General features: G+C 41.9%; 1 protein-coding gene across 8 annotated transcripts in view; it reads left to right on the top strand.

Annotated features, from left to right (window-relative positions):
* ERBB4 (erb-b2 receptor tyrosine kinase 4) overlaps positions 1-27490 on the top strand; it is a 515280-nt gene that overhangs the window by 332745 nt on the left and 155045 nt on the right. For all 8 annotated transcript variants that reach the window (XM_085228854.1, XM_085228852.1, XM_085228851.1 and 5 more), the window contains exons 5-9: positions 11506-11571; positions 17542-17660; positions 22580-22721; positions 24060-24173; positions 25771-25897. In XM_085228854.1, coding sequence (XP_085084980.1) covers positions 11506-11571; positions 17542-17660; positions 22580-22721; positions 24060-24173; positions 25771-25897 — 568 coding nt within the window. The remainder of the gene's footprint in view (positions 1-11505; positions 11572-17541; positions 17661-22579; positions 22722-24059; positions 24174-25770; positions 25898-27490) is intronic.

Genomic DNA, 27490 nt, shown 5'->3' with positions numbered 1-27490 from the left:
GTGTTTGAGGAGGACACTTCTTGAAAGTTTCTTCCCTCTCTTTTACATATCGATTCATAGGTTTCTTAAGGGTGAAAGAAACCTTTAAACCCTGCTAGCTCTGATGTCCTTCACTCCAGTGCCCCAAAGTACCTCCCGCTTGCCTGGCACTGATTCAGTACCTTTCTGAAGCACAGCTTGCCACCCCTCCTGGCCCCTTGAGGAGGTGTTGGCCATCCCTCAAGGAGCTTGTTACCTCCCTGCTGCTAGAAGAAATAATGCTAGGTGCTTTTATTTCTGATTTGAACACAGATGCTGTCGCCTGTTACATATTCTTCAGCTAGCTCCAAGAGCTCTCGAGTACCCTGCATTTTCTCCCTGCAGCAGTGGGAAGCACAGTGTAATCAGCTCACCTCTTGATATGATTTTCATAAGCTAAATAGACAGAGGGTCTCGTGGCTCGCACTGTGAGGCTTTTCTTTGCAGCTCTTGAATAATTTCAATTGCTCTTCAATGTAAAATATTTCTCAGTGTTCTTTCAGAATGGGAAAAACAAAGTGTTTTAGCCATAACTCTATAAAAGTGAAAATTGTATCCTTTGCGTTGAAGCTTCATGTGAGGAACCTGGTAATCAATCTATTCTGACATCCGTGTGTTTCAGACAGTCTTTGTTTTCCAGAAAATGAAGCCTGCACAACTGAACTGTGCAGTCCTACAGTTGGCTGTCAGAAAGATGCTTGGTGTAAGGGATCAGCCCAGCTGTCTCTGTGCTGCTGCTGCCCTGCACTGTCATCTGCTGGGGTTTCAGGCTTCCTGTCACCTGCATATTCTTTTGCCTGAGGTTTCGGAATAGTTTCTAAACTTCTGTCTGGAATGTTGACAAGCATCAGTCCTGTGCTGATCCCTGGGGAACCACAACCCTGCTATGCTGTAATAGGTCTTACAGCTGCTTTTGGGGAGCTTTCAATTAACTGGTTCTTAATGCATTTTTCAAGTGTTTCATTCATGTTGAAACATACAGACAAATCTAATTAATAGTTTACCATTCAGACCGTGCTTTGCATTTTACTTAAAGGAATAGAAGATGAACTAGCCAGTGTCATGGTGCCCTACAAAGTCGGCTCTCAGTTGTCCAGCAGCAAGCAGTTTACATTGGGATTGGCTGTAACAGAATGCACATACTTGGATGGGGTTGAGCTGTCTGACATACTCATCTCTGCACAATATGCATTCAGTTGATTTGAACCAGTGCTGACTCCATATTTTTTATTGCTCTTTTACTCTGTGACTCTCTTTGTGAGCTGCTACCTACCCTATTGCCTCTGCTACTTACCTAGTACAGTTTCTAAAAGGATACTTCTTAAAAATATGGCAGAAACTGTAACAATTTGGCAAAAACTTAGCTTAGTAAAGCTGTTTCTTTATGTCAGCCTACTTTAAGGCCTGATGGTAACCCTGATTTAATACAAGCTCTGGTTAAATTAATACAGCCTTGATTAAATGCCACCTTAGCAGTGGCCTTGTATTGTTCCCAGGGCACAGTAACTCACTGGTGGTATTGATAGGTGCAGTATTATCTGGAATTTTGTACTTAGGTCAAACCATGGGACATTTAATTCTGGAGTAATTACGTGATAGTTATGGCTACCTCAGATCCTTGCAGTCTCTCCCAAAGTCCCACCTTCCACAAGTTCTCAGTGATGCTGGGGCTAAGTTATGTCAAATGTTACATGTGCACACCAGCGTTTCCAAGTGGATTCTCCAAAACACTCTTGTACAGGACCAGACCTCAGACTACCAGCGGAAAGTCACCCTGGTAACCTGAGGAGCCAGGTAGCAGTGTGGTAGCAAGGATGGAGTCCTTTTGGGTGAGCAGCTGGCTGATGGGTTGGACTCAGGGAGTTATAGTGAATGTTGTTATGTCAGGCTGGTAAGTAGCAGGGTTCCTCAGGGCTTCATTTTAGGGCCAGTTCTCTTTAATGTTTTCATAAATGACTTGGATGTAGAACTCGGATGTAGAAGATGTTTTGACTAAGTTTGCTGAAAATGCGAAATTGGAAGGAGCTGTTGACTTGATCAAAGGTGGGGAAGCCATGCAGAGAGATCTAGACAAATTAGAGAGCTGGGCAATCACCAACTACGTCAAGTTTAATAAGAGCTGGAGCTGGATTCTACACCTGGAAAGGAGCAATCCTGGCTATAGATATTCACCCCAGACTGGGGGATGAGTTGCTGGAAAGCAGCTGTGCTGAGAGGGATCTGGGGGTCGTGGCCGCAAGCTGCAAGAGCTCAAGAAGCATTTGGACAGTGCTCTCAGACGTGTGATTCTTATGGGTCCTTTCCAACTCAGGATACTCTGTGAGTCTTTTCCTTGGGTGGCACTGCTAAAAATGCCATCAGTTAGCAAAGACTCATGAGAGCTGAATGTGTTGTGGATTTAAGAACATGGAGAGCTTTCCTTTAGACCAGAGGATGCCTCCTTTTCAGGTGGAACAGTAAACAGTGAACATGTGTCAGTCAGAACCAGTGGTACCCAGACACATGTGAGCTGACTGCCTTTTGTCCTGTTATCTTGCAAGGTATTTTGTTCTTGGAAGCACAATAGTTCTGCCCTGAAAAACTCCACAATAACAGCAGTGTTTCTGTATTCTGGCTGAAGAAAAGAAGGAAAGTGACTAATTCACTCTTAAAGCCAACTTTCAGAATAGCTGGTGTATCATTTTCGGTGTACGTGTAAATTGGAAACTACCTACAGAGAAAATGGCATTCCAGAAAGTATGTGCTGAAGACATTTGTTATTGCAGAGCTGGTTAAATTATAACCTTTCATTGAGGTGACTTGAAGTTCAGTTAACATTTTAAATACACGTTTGGAGAACAGCGAGGAGGGCCTCCATGTGGAGATAGTCCTGAACGCATTCCCTGCATGAGTGTCACTGGGGCAAAGCCAGCAGCAAAAGCTGTTCTTTAGCATCCTCTGAAAGCTCCTTCCGTGTGGAACACATCAAGTGCTCGCGATGTGACGTTTAAGCAGCAGTTGCAGTTTCATGGATATCTCAGTTGGAAAGGAAATTTAAATCGGAAACGTCCAGCAAGTCCTGCCACTTCTTGTTCAGTTTGTGTGGAAGGTGCTCATCCTACCATTATGGAATCTCATCAGGACAGAGGTTTTTTACTTACCTGGACAAACACAGTAACAGAAGGAGTTTATTTTAAAGGATAGTTTTTGCTGGGTCATATAACTGAAGATGGAGGAATACATGAAATGCAGGGCTTGTTCTGCGTTGGTGTAGTAAGCTGCATTGCTTGAAGGTGATGGTAATGCTTTTCCTCGACTCGAGCAGTGTTTTGAATAAAGGGAATCAGTTTAGTTTCCTAATAAATAACTTCAGCCAGTGTTTTCAGAAGGGATTTGTCAATTGGTAAATGTCCTTGAGACAGATTTGAAAGGCATGCAGACCTGGCTTTTAACGGAAATATGCTGCCTCTAACAGCTGAGTTCACGGAATGAAAAGTAAGAAGTGCAGGTATACCTGGCTAATGCCCATAGATAATGCTGGGAGGGCACAAGTCCTTAAGCTGCCAGAGCCTAATCCAGGGATCTAGCATAGGAGCTGCTGCAAAGCCAGGGATCTCAGGGTGTCATGGGCACGGAGAGGACAGGATGGGGAAAGCCAGCACTGATGATCTCCATAGAAGCTCTGAAATGGGCATCTCTCTGCATTAGAGGGATGCAGATGCAGCAAAGCTCCTCAACCAACCCCATCTCTCATACAGTTCTGTTTTAATGTCCTCCTCTCTTCTGACAGAAGCTGTGGGGAGAAGGTCATCCCTTTGGTGGGCCAGTGTACCAGGCTCTTGTGTAAAAATACTACAGCGTGGTACTTGCTCTGTAACTGCAGAATTGAAGCAGTGCTCCACGTTACAGTTTGTGGCAACTCCTGGTAAATGCTTATCTTTTAAAGGCAACCTGTGTGTGTATAATGTATTAGTGTGCACCACCTGTTTATAAGCAGATTGGTGTTTAAGCACTATATTACACAAGGGGGAGACTTTCATCGTAAGTGAAAGCATCCCTTTCCATTATAAGCAGCTTGCTTCATCACAAACACCGGTGTTTCTTGAAAGTAGGAAATAAAGCCCAAATACTCCAAATATTTAAAACAGTCTAATTGAACGGTAATTGGCAGATTTGTAGTGGGTGGGTGAGTGGAATGGCTCTTTCACAGCAAGCCACAGCTGCTCTAGCTAGCTGCCTTTGAAGAGCTGCTTAGAGAAGGAGAAGGAAAAGAAAGACTGAAAAATCAGCTGCTTAATTGCACCTAGTAGTTCTTGAAGCTGCTGTGTGCCTCTACCCTTTGGAAGCTGGGCTGCTGCTGCTCTGCAGGGTGCAGGCTTTGTACTGCTGTGCTGAGGGACATCTGTGGGCAGCCTGCTCCAAAACACATACATATAGGGTTTGCGAGTTGTTTAGTACAAATGGGTGCATACAGTGTTGGACTTCATTCCCAATTCGCTGCATTATATCCATGTGACAAAATGTCCATGGGGTCACCTCTGTGCAGATCTCTGATAGCTGGAGATAATCCTGGAAATTGCACTCTGAAATCTGTTTGCATGATTATTTTCACTGGATATTTGCGCATTGCAAAACACTGAATGTAAGTAGCAGAGTATATACCCAAGCATTGTTTTCCAGCAGAGGAAGGGCCTCTGTTGTCCAGTTATTGTTTTATAATAATCACTTCTGTTTGGGCAGCCAGAGATACGTTTTGAATAAACAGTTATATCTGAATAAGCATATTATGACACTTACCCAGAGTTTATTCAAAAGTGGACTCTAAATTTCATGAGAATGAAGAAATTCTCTCTGGGATTTCCACTTAGTTGACTCAGAATGGGTTAAAATATCAGCACACCCAGCCAGACTCTAGAAGTATTGCATGGCATCAAGAAAAAGTACAATGAATTTTAAAAGCCACTTCGATTCCAACTTTCCATTTCCTTTCTCTGTGGTTATTACTTTGTTTAAAAAATGAAAATTGTATGCCCCTCTGTTCAAACTTTATTACTGCTTTGGCAGCATTACTAGAACATTAGTAGAGGACGTTATTTTGATTTATGTGGTATTGACTTAGTTGATCTGTTTGAGGAGTGGAGGAGTTGGTATTAAACAAGCACTTGCACATCTCTGCGTTTGGCATTTACTTTTCAACGTGTCTTTGAGTTGGCTGAGCACCTCCTTTGAAGAGTTCCTCTAGCAGCACACAGATTTCCCTCCTGGGCTTACACAGGAAAGACACCTGATGGACCGTGCCATCTCCTCTGCCACAGAGGAAAGGCCCAGTAAGTAACGGCCCTGTATTTGAAGGTAGCTGGGGCTGTTAGTCTGTGTGCTTTAAGGCTGGCCCAGATGAGGCAGGGAGTTCCATTTCCATCCCACATGGCCCCGTTTAGCGGCCCAGGTCCTGCTGCATGTGTGGAAGACTGTGTGGTTGTCTGTGGCTCGCAGAGGGTGATGCACTTCATTACAAGGGGAGATTCCTGGGGGCTTCTTGCTCCTGATGAGCCTGCCAAGCAGCAGGTATAACTTGACCTATCCTTTTTGCTTTCTGGCTGTGTCTCCCAATTTGCTTGGGATCCCTATGTGTGTGTTCAGAAATGCATTTGATGCTGATTGGAACTAATTCACCACTACAGTGGTGGGGGGGTTGGCCCGCACTGCTCTGTGCTAACAGCTATAAGCGGTGATAATTAATAGCTCCTAATTGCTTAATCAGTGTAAAGTTTTACACTATATCATATGCGAAGGTTTTTATGTTCTGTGGGTGAGCAAGCCACCAATTAATGCATCAAGTCGTACAGCCTTACCAGTGCTGTCAGTTCCAGGCAGAGAAAAATAGCTAGTGTCTTCATTACCCCCCTCAGGTCCCTTTCTGCACTCGTTCCTGTGGCCTGAAGACATTTTTCTGTAGCAGCTGAAGTAACATTACAGAGCACTTGCTATCAGCTCGCAGCTGTCAGTGATAAATACAAATTCACTGGCCTGAGCCCGTTCAGTGCTGCTGACATGCTCTTCTTGGCTTTCCATTTATTCCTTTACCTCTGGTGGCCAATCTCTCTTAAAATCAAAAGTGCCTGCCACCAGCGTGTCTGCTGATACTCTGTAATTTCAGAACGCTCAACAGATTCCTGGTCCCCTACGTGCATGAGCACTGTCTCCATCACACATTACTCATGGAAACGCATCCTCTTTGGCTATTAGTTTTTGTTTGCTCTGGTGCCGGTTGGCGTTTATCTCCGCTCCCTCTGCCCTGCCTCTCCCTCACGCTGTCCCCAGATCTCTTCTTTTGCTTTCAGTGCCTACCTCTTCATTTTGTAGACCTATCTCCCACGCCAGGTTCTTTGCAACTGCCCGTGTCCCAGTCCCTCTCCATTTGTGTCTCTTTTCCTATCTGCTGAATAGAGGTGCTGAATGAGGCTGGATGGCAGACATGGAAGTCCTTGTTGGAGACATTAGTTAGCAGAAGTTTGCTTTCACCTCAGCTATTTTCTACAGCAGCAGTGATAATTTCAGTGCCACGTACAGCTTGTTAGAGAAAAGCTTGGATTTGACTGGATTTTATTATCCCGTGTAGCAAAACTGTTTGGTGGTAACATCCCTAACATCCTGAGGTTAGCTGATCTGAAATCGGCTAAAGCAACGCAGTTCAATGGCAGTACAGGATTGGGCCCTTAGATTTCTATGTCCTATACACTTGTATGGAGAGGAGGAGAAAATGAGCACTAGTGTTCTTGTCAATGCTCTCTTCTCTTACAGGAGGTTGTACTTTCTATTGCAAGGCAAATCTCTTCTGCTGTAAAGGAAGGAAATCCTGAAAAGTGTGAGGGTCTACGATGGCTAGCAGAGCGCTGGTAGAAAATGCAAAATTATTTTAACTTAACAAAGAAGTGTGAATGAATGAGTGTGTGATGGTAGAAATTGCCAGACAAGGACACAGAAAGCATTACAGCCTGATAAAGGCAGAACAATCCATCACAAAAATGGTGGCTTTAATTCCCGTTAAAGCTGTGCTGGGTGTTTGAATTATATTTTGATTGCTTTTTATTTTCCTGGACCATAAAGTTAAGTCTTGAGCATCCTTTTGGCATTGCTAGCACTATTGCAGGAGAGAAGTTTTTTAGGTTGAGGATGAGTTTAAACGAAGAAGCTAATAAATGATTTATGGATTTTTTGGTAGTTAATCAATTTTTTTAGACTGTTAGCCAAGTAAAGAGCTTCCTTATAACCATGCCTTGTAACAATCAAAGCCACTGTTTTTGGCTGTGTTTATTTGCACTTCAGTATTGGTATGCTACGGATAGGCTAGCGTTTATTAATGATTTATTAACCTGGTAGAAGCCATCCATAAATGCAGGCTTTGTACAAAGGGAGACGTTTCTTCTCTTATTTCTGCTTTCCTTCCCCTACTGAGAGGGGTCTGCTTATGGCAGCTGGGATAGCTGTTGGGGAAGAAGCAGCATTCTCCGTACTACAGTGAGCTTAGAGCTAAGAGGAAGACTTCATTTTTCTTGTCTTGTCAGTAACTTAATCCTCTGTGGTTTTACTGTTCCTGAAATAATAAAGTCAGTCTGGAGACAAAGGAAAGCCCTTCTCAATTCTCAGGAAAGCACAAGGATAAAATAACCTTGGTCTTTCCCAGTCTAGCGAGCAAGCTCTTCCTGCCTGTGACTTTCTCCATTCAGCAGAGCAGAGGCATCTTCCACAAAGAAAAACCTACCCTGGAAGTTATGACAGTAGTACTCTGCACCAGGCTCCATCATGAAGATAAGTGGCGTTAGTACTGGCCTATGAAGTTGAGCCCAGGAGACAAGGCGTTGGTTTTCCACATGGAGTTTGCCAAAGCAAAACTAATTCTCATCCTCTTGTGGACATCTGCCCTTTCTAAGTTTGGATTTCATAACAAACTCTGCAAAAACTTATGTAAGCCTCCTTTTAACTCCTTCCCTCCTTCTCTGCATTCTAATGAATAAAATGTCATCATCTATTCAAAGCACTTCTACTATTCCAGAGCAGGAATACACTGTAGCATTACTTCTGTGGAGGGGGCAGGAGGCTGTTCCAGGTTCTTCCTTTCCATATGTCACTTATAAAGAAGATAAACTCTTTGGCTGATGTGTCTTCACTAACATGCAAGAATTCAGCAGGTCGACAAGGTTGCATTTATAGAGCCCACTGGAAATACTTCTTTGGGCATATCTCAATTAATTCTTAAATCACTCTTTGATTCTAATAAGAATATACATAATGCCTAGTTGCAGCTGGACTTTTGCTCATTTGGGCTGCTCTGTTAGTGCTGAGTGTTCCTAGGTTCATCTGGTTACAATTTAGACTTCGTTTTGCTCTTGGTATCTTGATGCCAGAGACCAGTGCTGCTAATACCAGGAAGGAGTTCCCTCTTTTTATTGGCGGTTGCCTCAGAGCAAAAGGAAAAACACTTCTGCAGTGTCATGGTTTCTTTTTCTTCATTACTTATTTCTCTTAGACATTGCTGATGTATGTTGGTAGGTTTTGGTGTATTTTAGAGACACAAAGAATAAAAAAAAATAATCTATCTTATGCCAAGAATCATGTGATAAGTTTTTCTCAAATCTATGTTGGCTCACTGCAATCTAAAAGAAATATGTATGGAAATAACTGTGAGAAGTAGCACAGTAGTAGGACTTCATCAATCTCTTGGCCAATTGATTTATTATTGTTTAAGGCTGACATACAGATCTGATCATGCGAGCTGTTCCTCCCATCAACGTTCCTTACACTCTGGGCTGCATATATTGACTTCCGTGGGACTGTTTTTGTGTCAAGATTTACAGAGCTGATCTTTAATGGGTAGTAATCTGTCCTTATTACAGTGGGAAAACCAGGTGAAATACTGAGTTATGGGAGGGCAGAATCTTGACCAGTTCATATTGAGAGCAAACAAACTTATTTTTCTTTTTAAAGCAAGAAACCAAGATAGACACATTGTTTGGAGTTTGGTTCTTGTTTTTAATTCTCAGCCTATTTGACCTTCAAAGGACATGTAGTAATGCGATTCAGAAGTGTGCAGCCTACCAGCTCAGCTGCTAGTTTTTGTCTGTGCAGTTGAGAAAGGTGAAAACAATGAAGCAGAGACTTTGAGTTCCCAATGAAAAAACAGAAAACTGGCAGCCTTTTCCTGCTATTTAGTTAAATATCTCTATTTAAATGCAAATGATCATCTGACACTGTCAAACAAAGTCATGTATCAGGAAGCAGGCATGCAAGTTAAGAAAAAAAATTAAATGATTTTTGAAGATGCTGGATCATTTTATTTCCAGGAGTAGCAGTATTGGCTGAGCATGTTTTTAGTTGCATAGCAAGGCTCAGCTCAGCACCTAGGAATTTCAAATCTGAAGGTTTTTATTTTAAGTGGAGCTTGTGCAGTAGTGCAGGAGGTCTCTCTACATAGAGGGCACTTGGAGGCATGATTGAAGTATTTTCTGTGTTATCTCCCTACCCATATTGTGGTGGAAAGCCCAGTGCATGTGGTAGGATTCAGAAGGGGGCTGAAGTCAGGAATAGAAGGGGCAGAAATGAAGGAACCAAACTGGTTCCTTCTGCCTCAGATAGGGAGCTGTGAGCAGGCTGTGCTGTGCTTTACATTGTGTCCAGATGCAAGACCTGTAGCTTTCCCCCTGAACTCCAGACCCCTAGAGCTAGACTGACATGAGCTTTGACCAGAGGTAAGGATTAGGCAGGAATCTCCTGTCCTTAGGTTTCAGTTCCTCCTTTGCTTTCTCCATCAGTGATGCTCCATCAAGGACTGAGCTAAGGCAGGTGCAGAAAGGTTATCCGAACGTGCATCCATCCTTCTGCCCACTTGTCCTTTTGGTCAGTCTTTATAAAATGTGTTGTTTTTTTTTTCTTTCAGCAAGGTGTGTGCCAAAACCAGGAAACAAATTGTATCTTACCAATTGCCTGTCGAATGCTCTTCCTTGGATTTGCTGTTTACCTTACCTATCCTATTCTTATAAATCAGTATGGATGTGTTAGCTTACTGCGCAGGGCTCAGTAGCCTCTTAATAATCATAATAATTGTTATTACTGATTAAAGTTGCATTATTCATGCCAGATGGAGTCTCCTCCCCATCAGCCAGAACGAGTTTGCATTATGTAGTTATAGAATATTTCTGATCTAAATAAACAGATGGCAGAATGTGACAGCAAATTATGTGCTGGTGATGTCAGCAACAACGCTCCCCTGGTATAATTGCTTTAAATGAACACAAGTGCAGCAAGGAGCTGGTAGCTTTAACAAGGTAGTTGGCATACAGTGTGTAATTACTGCACAGCATAATCAATAGATCATCATTGATATGCAAAAGAACCGGTGTTAGAAAAGCAGCAACATGAAGTTCAACTTGATGCAGCTCTAACAGTGGTTTTACTCAACTATGGAACATATTGTGTGTGTATGCTGCCAGCAAAGGAGTGATGTTTTCTTTTGGCTTGACCCAGCCTTAGCTGAGAGACACTGCATTTTCTCCAGCATTGGCTCCCAAGTCAGAGCATCTGGAAAGTACTTGATACAGTGCAGGGTGTAATTGAGCAGCATTAACAGCAGCTGCCATTAGCACAGCTGCAAAAGGTTCCTGAAGGCTTTGGTAAGCTCGTGGATCAAGTTCAAGGTGGGAATTCACTTCATAGATTTTTGGCAGTATTCAGTGATGAATACAGGTTTAATCAAAGGCAAAGCCAGGTTACTGCAGTCAGAAGAGTAGTGGGAAAGCTCCTGCCCTTCAGGAGGCAGAAGGAGTTGTCCATTCCTTGGCCATGTCCAGATGGGAGCTGCAGGATGAGGTGTCCCTTTGCTCACCATCAGAGCTGGCATGGGACTGTCCGAGTGCTGACTCAGGTAATGAAACCCACAGCTAGAGAGTGTGCCAGTCCTTCTGCCTGCTTTCTGTTTCTTTGCACAGCGGTTAGTAGTTAGCTGTGAAAGGGAAGGCTTGAATTCAACAGCCTCCTCAGTGCAGGATTTCAGTCCTGAATTACTGCGTAATGTTTGTGAAGGCTGTGCAAGCTTTCAGGAGGGAGGTTTGGCTTTTGATCGCTTGTCTTCAAAGTTTACTGCCTCGTTGTTGAGGTGAAATTGAACACAAGATGAGATGGGTATTTGCTCAGCCATCCTTTGTACCATGGAGGAATGAGCAAGTCTTACGTAGGGTGCACAGAGAACAGCTCTGGGTGATGAAATTGTTCCTCATCTTATGCTTCTTTTTTCATTTTAAAATGTCTCCATCATATTTAGCAGACCTAGGGATTTAGAGTATAAAGTAACCATACAGGTCTGACACCAATTCTGGTTATTTATCTGGGCTTTTTAAGGGCACTGTTTCAACCTTTGTAAAGCATAAAAACCCTCCAAAGGCAAGATGGACCCTTCTGTTTAACTGTTGCTGAAGCCACATCTCTCATCTCTTCCCATTTCTTTCTCTCCTAAAGGTGGTCGATGCCACAAGTCCTGCACAGGCCGATGCTGGGGACCCACGGAGAATCACTGCCAGACCTGTAAGTAAGCCTGACTCTGAGGGCTGAAAAATGAAAGGGATCCTATTTTTTTTTTTTTAGTTGTGGAGAGATACTGTGTATTCTCCTTTGTGCAGCTCTAAAATATTCCAGGTTTTTTTTCTGTGGGTTTTTACCAACTGATGTTCTTATTTTCTCTCCCATGTGAATTTATGTTTTTCTTTCCTCTCTTGTGATTTCTGAAAATGCTTCAGCTAACGTGAATTCTCTTTTCACTTCCTGGTGGCAACATAGAGCGTGGCTCCTGGGAATATTGATGGGTATTTTGGAATACACTGAAATGAATTGGGATAGAAGAATCTACTAGGTGGATTCAGAGATCTTTAATGATGGCCTGACACTGGAAAGTTCCTAACACCAGAATATTGTTAATTTCACTGGGAGAGTTAGTTATCTTGTAGAATTGTTCTCTTTATAACAACTCAAAATGTAGTTGAGTTGTACTGAAAGAGAATAGTGATTTTTTTTTTTTGTAAAGGAAGTAATAAGTGAAGGGCTGTTCACAATGTCTGTCCTCTTGAATTTAGAGAGCATTAAAATGAGTAAGAAAGAAGAACGTGTTGAGAGAGTTTCTTCTTTGTATGCTTTCAGTTCCCCCAGAAAGGCACTAAGAAGCTAGAAGTGCAGTCAAAATATTAGCAAATAGAAAAGAGGAGAAAACTGAGAGCTTTTCCTACAAGTACTTCCTTTTTTTTTCCTCTTGTGGGAATAGAACTGTTCTTTACATTTTCTTTCCATCAAACTTAAGATGATAGAAATTGGTTGGGTTTACTGGAGTTAATGAAGTGGTTGCTGATACCTCCCTTACGTGAGCACAGCTCTGGCCCGTGCTCACTTCCTTAGCTTATGGTAGGAGGGATTAACTGCAAGTGCACCAGCTAACTATTTGGTCTTAGGTTAGCCCAGTGTCATCTGTCCTTTTTGTTGGAACTACTAGAAACAGTGCAACCATACCTTTTTTCCTTTTTTTTTTTCTTCTTTCTTTTTTTTTTTTTTCTGCAGTAGTTGGAACAATAAATTGTAGGAAGTAAGAAATGGTAAATAGTTTGACATGAATGGTTTAGGGGTGAGCACAATCAGGAAATCCAATCCAACCTGTCTATGGCATCACGAAGGGTACAGCCAACAGATCTGCATACTGGAGGGTGCTTCTTCAGCTACATCATTTGATGCTGCTGGCAAAGTTGATGGCAGTTATAGTTCTCCTAAAGCTTACATGTTTATATGTTACTATTTCATGTTGAACTTCATTTGTGGGGGTGAATAAATTTGTTTTGAGACAGATTGCAGGAATAGCTGTTTAATGAAGCATATTCTTGTTTGTCCAAATTGAGCTAGCACATCTCCTTTCTGTGCTGGTGGCCTTTGTGAATGCTGCAAAGAAGTTGCTGCAGAAAACACCTCTTTATGTCAGGGTTATGTACTCAAGTATGTAGAGCAAAGGGACAGAACCCTAGTTGACCACAAGGGTTTTATATCACGGTCAGATTAGACTTAATTGATGGTGCTTCTTTAGGCCTGTTTATCTATCTCTGTTATTCTCCCCAGCAGAGGTAGACTTATTTGGGCATCATGTGGTTATCTCATCAGAGGACACTGCAAAACCTTGGCACTTACATTGTATAAGGACGACCTGATCCTGGCTCAGGCCTTCCTTCCAGCCAGGAGAGGCTCCAGCCTCCTTAGCACTGGATAGGCCAGCTGGACTCTGTGGCAGTTCAAGTCCACGTGGCAGGATCGGCTCCCATGATCTCAACCTGCACAAAGCACTGCTCTCAGATAAGTGAGCTGATTTGGTGGATTAATGCAGTAATACCAGGGAGAGCAAAACTTATCTGCAGGGTTGTGGAGTCTGGAGCTTAGCAGAGCTGCACGGTAGTTTTGCTCCCGGAGTGACAGCTCTCTCTTCCTCCACAGTGACTGCCCTCTCAAATCTAAACAGAGGGGATAGGCTAAGGCAGGACCATGGATTCAAGATAATTAACTATGGGTAGGCACATGTTATCTGAGTTCCAGGCAGATGTACAGATCACACGTTTCTAATTTGAAAGAGCTACTTTACATCCTTTTACCTGGAAGCACACTATCAGCATAGTTCCCTGTGTTCTCCTATTGTCAGAGATAGGAGCTAATTTTTGGTTGTATGTGTTCTCTTTGCCTCCCTGACCTCTTGCTCTAAGTGAAAAGCAGGACTGAACAGAAAGGCTGACTGTTGGGCTGTCAGCGAGCAGTTCTTTTTTGCAGTTATGCAAAACTTGTTCTTCTAGAAAACCATCTGAAACAAAGAATATGAATAGGAACTCGAAGCATAAAAACCTTAGTGGTGTTAAGCTTTTGCTGCCTTCATTTCTGACTTTAGAAGACATGCCTGGCTTTCAGTATCGTTACCGATACAAGCTGGAGATGGGATGAGTGGTATCAAACATTGCATATACCTTCACCTGGTCACGTTGGGGATGGGCATCTTTCAAATGCATACAGGAGAGCATTCAGCAGTACTGCTTCCCAGTGTCAAACTGTTTTGTTCGTCTGCAGCAGCTTGTCTGCATTTAATAATTTCACTTTTTTATGCACTCGCTGAAGCAAAAAATTCTAATGAGCCCCCTTCCCAAGATAAGATTTAAATTATTCTCCTGGGGAAAGGATAAAAAAAAAAAGAAAGATCGTAATCCCTGTCTTTCATTTCAAATTGCATATGGGGGAAAAAAATAATATCCTTTTGTTTTTGTGTGAATATCACCTACCTATCTTCTTCTTATGTTGCCTTCCAGCTATGTCTCTCTATACGTATGTCTCTCTATCTGAAACGCCACCTGCATCTAGCTCTGTCCTCATGTCTCTCTAAATGTGACAAGAAAACTTATGTATTTAAGAAGGCTATAAATGGGAAATTTTAAATGAGCTGTTCCATCAGGAGTTGGAACAGAGATAATTTCAGGGTAGTGTTTTATGCAGTTAACAATCCATTTTTCTTTTATAATTAAAAACTAGTAAATATTAATCTGAAACAAAAACTGGAGAGTATTCTTTCTCTCCGTGTCATGAAAGGCTAATGTGGAGTAGCATAAAAAGCATCTGTTTTTCACATAGTATTGGGCATTCACTATACAGAATGTAAGCCACTTAAACGTAAGAACAAAAGCATTTGGAAGTTACTGATCAATTTTTCTAATCTGTGCTTGGACTATTACTGTTTTTGCTGTTGATTTCTGTTTGGAGTATTTGTTTCATTTCCATATGAAAAGAAATTGCAACTTTTATAAATGGAATATATTATTTTATTAAAATGACAGATTATGCATTTTGTCCTAGAGGAATGTAACCAAAGGAGAAGAATTCCAATTAAAATAGAAGCCCACTAAGGGAATGCAAACAAGGGGAAAAGCCTTTAAATCAAACTCTAAACACAAACATTCAGCAAATGTGCAACTCTCTGTGACTGTGTGTGTGTACAGGAGTTGGCCGGAATGTAATTGTATTTATACAGTCTTTGTGCAGCTGATGGTGCTGAGAAAAAAGAAGGTGCAGATGCAGTAAGTACCCAATTAGAGCAGCAAAAGGCAGGCGGGAGCCTGGTGGGGGAGAAGGAAAGAGCTGAATCGGCAGCTTAGATCAATCAGGGTAACCTAGCATTTTTGCTTGGAGACAGCATTTTTAATTAAAATCCTTGTATTTCACTAATAACTTTGCATGTTCGTAAGACTTTTTCATTGATTTCACTTTCTTCCCCTTTTTCCCTTCATAGATTTATAGTGCCCTGACATAATTAAAGATGAAGGGAAACAATAAAAGAGGCCAATTAATTGCACACACACACGAAGTGCCCGTTCCACCCCGTGCCTCACACAGTGTTTTGCTATTAGAGTGAAATACCAGTGAAGATTGACAGTCAGCCTTCTGCTCACCCCCGAGGAACCAGCTCCAATGCATGGCACATTTTGTCAAGACCACGAGCATTACACCACTAGAACAGCTGCAGGAACTGAATTGTTGAGCTGTTATTGGAATCTGAACAGTCAGATGGTTTCTGCACTTCTAACGATAACATGGTTTTTATTTTGTCCTGGGGAAGCACCTTTGCTATGAGCTGCCTTGAGTGAGTCCTTCAGAAGACTCAGTCTCTTTTGCTAAGACGTTTTCTGTCTGCCTGTGTGGTGCCACTGAGGTTCTCTGACAGCTCCTCCTCAGAGCTGGGCCCTCAGCAGCAGCTGTAATGCAAATACAGCATGCAGGGGATAATAAGGTATGCTGTGGCCTTTTCCTACAATGAAATGTTGGCATTTCTGTTGGCACTGTTTGCTTTCCCAGTAAAAGAAACATAACAGAAACAATTAGGGAAGAAAGCAACAAGCCTTGGCTGCAACTGTAGATTTTGCAGGCTGCTTTATAACTTCTAGTCCTCAGGAGAGCTCAAACCATGCCCTAACCTGAGCAGCTCCATAGGGGCTGTATTCAACCAGTGCCATATCAGAAGCGAGGAAGCACTTCCTGAAGTCACAGTGCTGAAAGGGGCTGTGCTCCTCCACGTCAGTCCTGGTGCTCCTGCATGTCACTGCTTTTTGGGAGGAAGCAAACTCTGGAATGGCTTGCAGCTGGGGCTCTTCTTTTTGCTCTTTTAACACCCTGCCAGGAGCCTTCTCCACAGGGAAGCATGGCTGTGCGTCCTGGTGGGCATCGTGGTTCCCAGCAGCAGCTGGCACTCGGGGGATGGAATTATAATTGAGCTCATTAGGTAGCTGGGACTAATTTCCTGCACAGAGGTGCTGTGCACCAAGACTTCCCAGATTTAAGCACAGCATCAAATTGCAGTGGAGCGGCAGCAGAGAGGAATGCTTTTTATCAGCGTCCCGCTGGTAAGCAGCCGAGCTGTGCCACCGTGTCCCCTCCTTTTTAGTTGAGTATGTTAATTATATCTGCCTGAAATTCGCCTCCTAAGCTGTGGGCCTTTAGTGCCATTAAAGAAAAAGCAAAAATCTGTAAGACTGCAAGGTGGGATCGGTGGGTGCTGCTGAGGGAAGCAAGTTTTGTGTTCTCTGTCCTCTTGAATAGAGAAGTAATGAAATGCTTTTAGCAAAATAATTAGCAGAGGTTAGTTACAGAAGTAGAAGAGGTTAGTTATTAGAGGTTAGTTATTAGAGGTTAGTTATTAGAAGAGGTTAGTTCAGAACAATCTCTGCTCCTTCTCAAGACAGCTGGCAGCACGTCTTCCTGACATTCTGTCGGTGTATAATCCTGCAGAAAACTTTAGTTTCTTCTTCTGTAAAATAAAGCCCGAGGCTATAGCTGCAGTGAGGGAGATATTCCACTTGTTGACCATTCTTTGCCCAAGACTAAGCCCTGTTGTATGGTTTCACTTAAATTGCTATCCTTGCTGGTTGGTAGAGTTCTATACCTGTGAATGAAGGCTGGGTTGTTACTAGGAAAAAAGTGAGAGTAATTCCAGATGTGCTCCAGCCTGAAAGTTGTACTCTGTTCTGTTATCTCATTGCCTATTTCTGAAATTGATTGCCAGCAATAACAACTTTTGGCTCTCAATTTCTGCATACTTAGTGTTGCAGTTCTTCACGGAAAAGCTGATACAGAACAGGTGTGCTCTTCTGTTACTTTGTCATTTGTTGTTGTTGCTCCATGTCCATCCGTGAGCTGTTTATAAATCTGCAGTAATTTGAAATTAGTTTTCCACCTGATTTTTCCAAGGGTACGTATTGCTAAAAGATGAGAAAGGAAGAATTTCATGCAGTGTTGTTTTCTTGAAGATACCATCGAGATATCCTGGAAGGAAACAGTTACTAGTTGAAACAATTACCTTAAACCTTAGTTTAGTGGAATTTTTTCTTCTTTTTTTTTTTTTTTTTTTTTTTTACAGTATGTTGTTGTTCAGCTTGTTTTCCTCAGAAGAGCTGTCTCCTCAGTTCTGATTCTGACACGATCGTTTTTCCTTCCTTCTCCTAGTAACAAAGACAGTGTGTGCAGAGCAGTGTGATGGACGGTGCTACGGGCCCTACGTCAGTGACTGCTGCCACCGGGAGTGCGCTGGAGGCTGTTCTGGACCCAAAGACACTGATTGCTTTGTATGTGTGAGACTTCTCATTTTTCTTCTTCCTGGCAGACACAGTGCATGTTTTTAGTGCTTTAGCCCATGAAACTCACAGTTTTGCTCCTCTGAATGCATTGCGTGCACACTCCCAGATTTTGACTGTGAACTCTTAACATTTAATGTTTTTCTCTTTATATTGGCATCACTTATCTGCTTAATATTACCCATTAGCAGATTTGAGATTTGTAAATACAGATTGGGAAACGTTAATATGGTAATCTCTGTGATTTTTATCTTTTGCTTTTCTATAATTTTTTAGAGGTGACAGGGAATTTTCAGATGTATTTATCATTACACTCGAGTATGGCTTTTATTACTGCACAATGCGCTTTTTATTTGGAAGTCAGGATTACAATTTAGCTTCTTCATGAAAGATGTTCCCTATTACTGCCAGACCGGATTTAAACACAGCTTTTTTACTAGCCATACTAGGAAGGAAAGCGGTTCCCAAAATATTCTACCTCAAATGTGTTCTACTACATATTCTTAAGATGAAAGGACAAAAAAAGACACTTTTTTTCAGTACATACAGACCTTTAGCCAAATTTGTCTCATTTGTACTTCATATTAGTAACAGTGTAAACAACTTCAGCCACCAATACTGATCTCAAAAAACATATATCTGATTGCTCTGTGCTGCAGAGGCAAGTTTTGCTGATGTTTTCAAGGGCAGCGAACCTAGACCAAAGGAAGCTTAGAATTAGAATTAGAATGTGCTCAGAGAAGTGGATCTTCAGAGGACCCAAGTGATGGAGGGGACAAACACCAGCCAACTTGGGTGAGCTCCTCTTAAAACCTGCCAGGCAGTATTGAAAGGAGAGATCTATGCTATGTTAAAGCGCATGCAAGATGAGGAGGCTGTCTGAGTCAGCCAGCATGGCTTCATCAAGGGCAGATTGTGCCTGACCAGTCTGAGGGCCTTCTGTGATGGAATGGTAGCACTGATGGACAGAAGGGCAACTGATGTTGTGTACCTGAACTTGTGCAGGACTTTTGACACACTGTATACTTATCTTTAAATTGGGATGATATGGATTTGAAGGCTGGACTACTAGGTGGATAAATAATTGATTGGATGGTCATAGTCAGAGGGCTTGTTGTCAATGGCTCTGTGTCCAGGTGGAGGCTTGTGATGACCGGTGTTCTCTAGGGGTCTGTCTTGGAACTGACTTTCTTACACGTTCTTTACCAATGACCTAGACAGTGATCAATTGCACCCTCAGGAAATTTGTAGAAAACACCAAACTGAGTGGTAGGTAGAGTTGATTCAGAGAAGGAAGGAACGCCTTCCAGAGTGGCCTGGGCAGGCTTGAGTAGTGGGCCACTGTGAACCAAATGAGATCCAGCAAAGCCAAGTGCAGGGTGTTGCACTTGGGTCAGGATAGTCCCAGATTCGTGTACAAACTGGGAGAAAAATTCTCTGATAGCACTCTGCAGTGAAGAACATGCGGGTCCCAAGTGAATGAGAAGCTTGATGTGAGCCAGCAGTGTTCTCTTGCAGCTTGGAAGTCCAACTGCATCCTGGGCTGTTTCGAGAGAGAGATGGCCAGCAGGGCAACGGGGGTGATTGTTCCTCTCTACTCTGCTTCCATGAGACCCTATTCTAAAGTATCATGTCCAGGCCTTAGGGTCACCAGCACAAGAAAGCTGTGGAGCCATTGGAACAGGACCGGAGGAAGGCTGTAAAGATGATCAGAGAGCTGGAGCACCTGTCCTATGAAGACAGGCTTAGACAGCTTGGTTTGTCTAGTCTGGAGGAGAGAAGGTTTTGCGGAGACCTCTTTGCAGCCTTCCAGTTCTTCAGGGAAACTTACAAACAGGAGGGAGATTGACTTTTTACGTGATCTGATAGTGATAGAACAAGGAGAAATGGCTTTAGTCTAAAAGATGGGAGGTTTAGGTTAGATGTTAGGAGGAAATTCTTTACTCAAAGAGTGGTGATGCACTGGCACAGGCTGCCAAAAGAAGCTGTGGATGCCTCATCTCTGGAAGTTTTCAAGGCCAGGTTGGATGGGGCCCTGAGTATACGGACCTGGTGAGTGGCAGCTCTGCCCACAGCAGGGATTTGGAACTGGATGTTCTTTAACACCCCTCCCAACCTAAGATCAATTGCAAATGTGTTGGTACTCCAGGTGAGTGTCTCATGGTGATCCTAGTATTGTTCAATATCTTCAACAGTGACTTGGATGAAGGGGTGGTCCTTCAGCAAGTCTGCTGATGATACTTAGCTGGGAGGAGTGGCTCACATGACAGCAAGACCTGGACTGGCTGGAGACCTGGCCAGAGAGGAACCATGTGAGGTTCAGCAAGAGCCAGTGTAGAGTCCTGCACCTGGGGAGGAATAACCGTGTGCATCAGTAGAGTTTACTGGTAGAAAGGAGCTGTGCAGGGAAGGACCTATATGTCCTGGTGCAGAACAGGTTGACCATGATCCAGCATCTCTCTTATGAGGAAATTCTGAGTGCCCTAAGGCTGTTCAGCCTGGAGAATAGAAGACTGAGAGGGAATCTTATCAGTGCTTATAAAAATCTAAGTGGCAGATGTGGAATGGATGGGGTTATGACAGGACAAGGGGCAATGACAGGACAAAGGGCAATGAGCACAAACTGGAACACGGGATATTCTGCATGAACACAAGAAGAAACTTATTTACTATGAGTGTTACAGAGCCCTGGAGCAAGCTCCCAGGGAAGTTACAGAGTATCCTTTGGAGATACTCAAAACCCAGCTGGACAGGTTCCTGTGTAAGCTGCTGTAGGGAACCTGCTTTAGCAGGTGGGTTTAGGCAGGTGATCTCCAGAGGTCCCTTCCAACTCCTATGATTCTGTGATCCAAAGCTTGCTGGAACTTCTTGGTTGGTTTTGACTAGAGTTGCGGAAACAGCATTCCTTCCTGTGATGTCATATAATCTGAATGTGTAAAGAAAAGATTTATTGGTCTCATGCAATAGTTGAGGAACATCCTCAACTGAAGCCACATCTTGTTTGGCCACGTTCTATAGTACTGCAGCCTGAAATTAAAAACAGATTTTCTGAATAATGGCAATAATAGGAATCTGTATGTTAAAAGTCATGCTAGCATGTTTCTTCTGACCCAGCAGAGAAGTACCCAGAGCACTGCTTTCATTCACTTCTGGCCCCAGAACAGTGTAACCGAAATTCAGCAGGGGTCAGACAATTTTCAAGGCTAGTCGATACTTGCTTGTGACACACTGTATGAAAAGTGTATAGGCAATGACCACCTGTGCTTAGTTGTCAAGTGAGAGATACAAGTCAGTTTTTCCTGAGTTTCTTGTGTTTTCATTCCCATATTAGCAGTGTTTAGCATCAAATCCTGAAGTTTGCTTGCATTATGAAAACAATTACAAATGAATACAAAGTATTACAGTCAAGAAGTAAAACTTCCCAAATCTTTGCCTGAGAAGTTCCGTCTTAGAAGAGTATTGGCATGTTTTACTTTATGTATTTGCTAAGAGGATTGTTGTGTACATAATAGAGTATTTCCTCAGTTGACAGTGGATATAAAAAAATGAGGAGAAAATGAACTAAATTAGAATTTATTAATAAGTAAAGCAAAGCTTATGAAACCCTGAAAACTGTTCAACATATTATGGCAGCTTGTAACAGCATCCTGCTTTAAATATGGTGTTACTTCTTGATGAAATTATCTAGCCTCCTCCTCCATATGCTGCCATACAGTCATTTGGATATTCAGTTATAAAAGCAAGGCAATAATCATCATCTAAGATAACTGCAAGCAAACATGCTAAAATAAAGTTTTAGAAATATTCTTATCTTGTATTTAAAATTAACTGGATCTAAAACTTGAAATGCACAACAGGGCCAGGCTGAATACTCTGAAATCAGAAAAATGACACAACTCTATTCACAGAGTGGGCTTTCTATCCGGTTCTTGGTAAGGATGAAGGGTAGATGGGCAAAATCCAGTAGGATTGGCTGCTTAAGATGCTAGGAGGATTCAAGCCAGGCTACAGCTTTCATATTTGTATGAGTTTTGACACTAGGCATTGGTGGTGTGCTTTGTGACTGCTACTGGAGATAGCAGTTTTCTGTATGCTGTGATCAAAACCACAGACAAGAAGTATGGTGATAAAGAATGCCACGATTTTTGTGGGTTTTTTTGTTGTTTGTTTGTTTTTAGCTTTGCTAATTATCATCCCTGCATTGTCAACTATTCTTCCTGAATACTATTACTCTATCCACACGCTTGCCTCTTCATTTGTCAGAGCCCTGTCCTCTGGCAGCTGTGGGTGGCTGAGCTTGAATGCTAAGTGATACAAAGTCCTATTTTCTTCTCCCAGTGTGCGAAGCAACTGACCTTGTTAAACTTGCACTTAGGGAAATGACCCCCTCCTGTGCTAACTCAAAAGAAGTTCTTATCCCTCTTGCTTTCTAATTGGGAATTTCAGTTTTCAGCTGGACTGTGGACTCATGCTGTAAGAAGTGAAAAGGTTGGACCTCTAAAGAAAAGTCATTAGCATTTGTTTAGATTAACTATGATAAATAACTGTTTACTCCTGGCAGCTTTAGAGCTTCCTATGGAGTTGTGAATTAGTTGATTACTAGTAGTAACAATAGTTATGAAACAAATTGGAGTTCTGTTACATTTTTGTAGGAAATGCTGTAACAGTCAGCTGTGTTTCAGATTAAGGGATCTCTGTGAGAATTCCTTTCATGTGCCATGTATTTGCCAAGGTCCTAGCAAGAAATCTGTGTAGACAAAATGGAGATTAGAAGGCTATGCATAACATTCCTCACTGTTGCAACATTTCTGAACAGTCATCAGAACAGTTAAACTAAAAACCGAAACAGCTACACAACCAACTATATGACTTAATCAAGCTGATGTTTTCTTTCCTCCCCTGTTTTGCAGGCCTGCATGAATTTCAATGATAGCGGAGCATGTGTCACACAGTGCCCCCAGACATTTGTGTACAATCCTACTACCTTCCAACTGGAACATAATCACAATGCCAAGTACACGTACGGGGCTTTCTGCGTCAAGAAGTGCCCACGTAAGTGCTGCCTTGGCTCTCTTTTCCTGCGGCGATGGGAAGTTTTGAATTGCATTTCAGGAGCCCTGTGGAACCGCGAGAGAAGGAGAGTGAAGTGAATAGTGCAAAGGCTCAGATCGCCCTGTGTGTGCCTGCATCTAGCAAAAGTTTAGTCGTATGCTAAGTAGAAACAGAGTTCTGGGTTGTTGACACTTTCCAAGCGTTGTGTATTGGAGTGACTTCTCTTTTACAAAAAGGGAATTCGCTGAGTTTCTGTCTCCACAGTGACCACTTGTTACGTTCATGCTTTCGAACGGCCTGTGTAGATTTAGAAATGAACTGTTAAGATAATACCAAAATGCTGTATTAATTCATGGGATTGTATAAATGAGTGTAATTAACAGAATTAACAGTCTACCACCAGTAATATCTGGCACCAAACACTTTCATGATGTGGATGCTCTTTTCTTGGAATCATGATGGTTTGACATAAAGTTACCACATTTTCCTTAGCAGTTTTCCCAGTGGGGAAAAAACTTGCCATACTGACAATACCATGAGTGAAAGTACAGTAGCTGGGGGGGATTAAAAGCAGTAATCCCATGCATGTGAAAAACACATACTTCTGAAATGCCAGCCAGATGAAAAAGAACAAAATACTTACTTAGAGATTGCCATTGATGCAGTCTTCGATACAGACGTTTTAGTTAGGAAAGAGAGACCATGTTTTTGTTCTCCCTTTTCTTCCCACCAATGTTTCCAGTTGTGTTGTCCATTATTTTAAATGTAATTTACCTGGATAATCTATAATAAACTGAACCATAACTCAACTCAAAGCTAAATCCAAATTTTGAATCTCTACGATGAAGCTCAGATTGACAGTAGGCTGAGGTTGGGACTGTCACAGCTTTGTTCTGTCTCTAATAAGAGTGGTGAATGATCTAAGGAAGTTGAATTTTTGTTTATTTTTAACAGAACTGGTATACCATGCACTGCTTCAGGGATGTGATTCTTTGTCTAAGTACTTCATTGAGCTTTCTGATTTATTTTTTTCTTCTTGACCTCATTAAGCTTTCAATCAAGTAGAATCAGTCTGTATCTCCTTTGGCAGTTGTTTTACAAGGCAAAATTGAAATAATTGTCATTGTCCCATGCAGTGCATTATCCCATGAATACAGTTCTGTGTGTGTGAAAGAGAACTGTTTTTTCAGGAGTCACCAAATGCAGGTCTAAATTGCTCATTGTTTTCAGAAGTGTCTCAATAAGCATGAAGGTAAATAACATAATACAATCAAAAACCACGTTCTTCCAGTATTGTGTAGTCCAGTGGTTCACTTTCTCCCAATATCTTCTTTTTAGACAACTTTGTGGTAGATTCCAGCTCTTGTGTCCGTGCATGTCCAAGCTCCAAGATGGAGGTTGAAGAGAATGGTATTAAGATGTGTAAGCCCTGCACTGACATTTGTCCTAAAGGTAGGCAGTAATTTAGTATAAATGTTTTTGAATGTAGTCTACACTCCAGTAGAGCAAAGCAGTGTGTTATTTTGGCATGAAATATGTATGAGTATGCTGTAGAATATTTGATATTAATAGCCTTTGGATATCCACAGAACTTTGAACTATGTAGGCTGTGTGTGAAGCGTGTTCCTAAATACAACGTAATGAAAATTTATTCAGTTATAATGGTAGTATAACCAAACCAATTACTTTTGCTTAGATAAAAATGAGGGCGATTTCTTCATTGGTTTTAGAGAAATCTGAAAGAATTCTTTATTATATCATTTTAATGACTCGTATTTCCTGGAGGTGTTGCAGAGCTCTCCTTTTGTCATTCCAAAGGAGGCTGCACTAAAACCCAGACTTCAATATAGGGTATGTTTCACACTCAGTGTAGCTTTAAGTTTCCATTATTTTGACTGTTCTCTGAAAATACCTATTTTCCCAGAATCTTTTACCTTCTTTCCGAGTGTCTTAAAGGTAGATTAGAAGTTTTTCAGTGAGAATGCTGATGAAAAGACTGATATTTATAGGTTACTTTGGTCCTGAGCTCCACTGGGGAGACTTTATGCTCCACGCTTAAATGTCTCAGGATCAAAGCACCATCACATTTCCCATATGGGCTTATGTCATTTTTCAGTACTAGTGGAGGGAACTAGAACTAGTTCTGTAGTAGTCTGAAAAGGAATTCACCACCAAGCTACTGCAAACCCTGTAAATCAGTAGTCACACCACCTGGCTGAGACAGTTAAAGAGAAACTTCTGCCAAGGCTGGGAAATGACGTATTTATACCTATTTACAGTTGAAAAGATACATTTGGATGCATGTGAATACATATGTGTTGTTCTTCCCAAGCCCTTAGCTTTACATAATGGGATGGAGGGGAGCTGTCACGTCTACTAAAGGTTCAGGTGTTCTGATAACAGTTGCCATCTGAGGAGTCCATTAGGGAAATAGATGTGTTATCTGATGGAAACTGGGAGTTTTTTGTTCTTGGATGCATCAGAAAATGCAGCTGAGTTGCTTTTAAATGCAGCGTAGAGAAGATTTGTCAACATTCATATGAAGGTTTCTTAAGGTCCTATTAATTTGTTTAATGAGATGATGAAGAAATTATTTTTGTGCTTCCTTTCAAGAGGGCCTTCTGGTGCATGAATAGTTAAGTTCACAGACTTTAAGTTCACCAAAGCAAAGGAGACTTGTTGAGCTAGCAGTGTAGGACCCCTTCCTTTTGCAGAGTGTAGTGCACAAATATAGGATACTGCCAGTCTAAGTTAAATCATCAAGTATCTCCTTACAGATGGCTTGAGTGGGAGTTTGTGGGGTTCATACTTGCCTTGAGATCCAACGTGAAAAAACATTTGCCAGGATGCCCTTCTGTGGCAGGTCCTTGAGCTTACTGGTTTAAATTAGCACACGGTCCTTGGGGAATATGGGAAATTAGTGCCATTTTAACACTTCTTTGCAGCTTTTTCTCTGCAAGAAATGAAGACTTGCATTTAGAAGGATGACAAGTACTGATTTAGTAATTGTTTTTCCTAGTTCTTCACATAAAACTCCTTGTTTTGGCAGCGTGTGATGGCATTGGAACAGGGAGCTTAGTGTCAGCTCAGACAGTGGATTCCAGCAACATTGACAAGTTCATAAACTGTACTAAGATCAATGGCAACCTGATCTTCCTTGTTACTGGGATTCATGGGTAAGTGACAAAATGTTTGTATGTTGTGTCATGGTGCATGCTGAAACCAGTAGTGCCCACCTCTTAATTACAGCCGCAGGCTTCTATTACTTGACTGCAGACCTAGGCTAAATTAGTTTCCTATCTTCATTTGTGAAGGAAACTGCTAACCAGATTCTTGTGATTCATCCTGTAGGAAAAGACAGAATGAATGAGATGGCATTGGAAAGAGAAAAGCAACTGTGAGCTTAGGTTACTTTATAAAATTTTCAGCACTTGCTTTCAGTAATGGCTCATAACAGAGAATAGGTTGCCTTCCATTCATTTGTTCTGAATTGTGTTTAATTGGTGGTGAAATGTGCAGAATATGCTAAAAGTGCCTCATGTAGAGGCTGTCAGAGCCTCAGTGGCTGTTGCTGCACATGCATGCAAAAAACCTGCCCTCTTGTCAACTCATTTTAATTATATCTATTCCAGTTTCAATTGCAGAGATGTGCAAAAATCAGTGGTACTTAAATGTGGTGTTTCGCTTTAAATATGTCCATGTATTGAATAGGTCTTAATAACAGTAGATGATGTGGAGGTATAGAACCAGTATTTGGGAGTCTCATTAATGTCTGTTTTTTGTAAAGAAAGACCAGCCAAATAACCTCATGCTGTTAATAGTTTGATGGGCTGTTTGCCGTCGTATCAAAAGTGAATGTGTGGTGCAAATTCAGCAGAATGGGATGTAAATGGTGAAAGCAGATGTAATCTGTTTTGGTGATCAGGGGAGGTCTGATGTCAATAACTGCTTTCTTATTTTGTGCTCTTTGAGAGAGCAGACATAGGATTGTATTTTCTCACTAATTCAAGCTTTTTGTGGTGTAATCAGCCATGGTGAGTTACACGTGGTGCTTTGAGGTATTGCAGGGCCTTTTAAAATGAGTAAAATCCTCAAAATACACTAGCAAGATGAAACTCTTTCTCTCCCTTTGTTGTAATAAATATACATCAACAGTACAAAGTATTCAATTACTTCTACTGCTGTGTAGTCTTCATTTTTTAATATGCTCTTTTGGCTTCTCAGAGTTTTCAGTATTGGTTGCAATTGCTTGTTAGGATTTACAGTATAAGGTATGGTTCCAGGCTAACTCCGTGTTTGCAGTTTCATGGCATAGTGTGTGATGATCTGAACTTCTGCAGATAGATCTGAAGTGGAATTCTGGCGTGAGTAATAGCAGCAGATTTTTTGTTGGCCTTTCTTAGAGTTAGATGTGTTAAGATAATGAAGTTGTTGACTCTGGATTGCATGGCTCACATTTCCCTACAAGATGAGGTGGAGAGAAATGACTTGTTTCTTTGGTTTGCTAAGGTGATTGGTTGTAATATTTCTTCACCTGCAACTTGACTCCAGCCACGCAAAAGCTGAAAATCCGTTTCAGTGGAGCCCTGCAGCTCACTGATGTTCAAAAGGCCAGCAAATGTGAGCTTTGGCAGTGCAGTTGGCCTTCTCATCTCCTGCAGAGAGCGTAATGTGAAAGGTTAATGTAGCACAGGGAGAAAGAAACTTAGGTTCAGCTGGTTTAAGGAAATGCAGTTTCAGGCTTCTGGAAGCCCTGCAAAGGTCACGCA

This window comes from Meleagris gallopavo, chromosome 7 (assembly GCF_905368555.1).
Source record: "Meleagris gallopavo chromosome 7, MGAL_WU_HG_1.1, whole genome shotgun sequence".
NCBI classification, from domain to species: domain Eukaryota; kingdom Metazoa; phylum Chordata; class Aves; order Galliformes; family Phasianidae; genus Meleagris; species Meleagris gallopavo.
The sequence above is the reverse complement of the archived record's forward strand: the minus strand, read 5'-3'. Positions and strand labels throughout refer to the sequence as shown.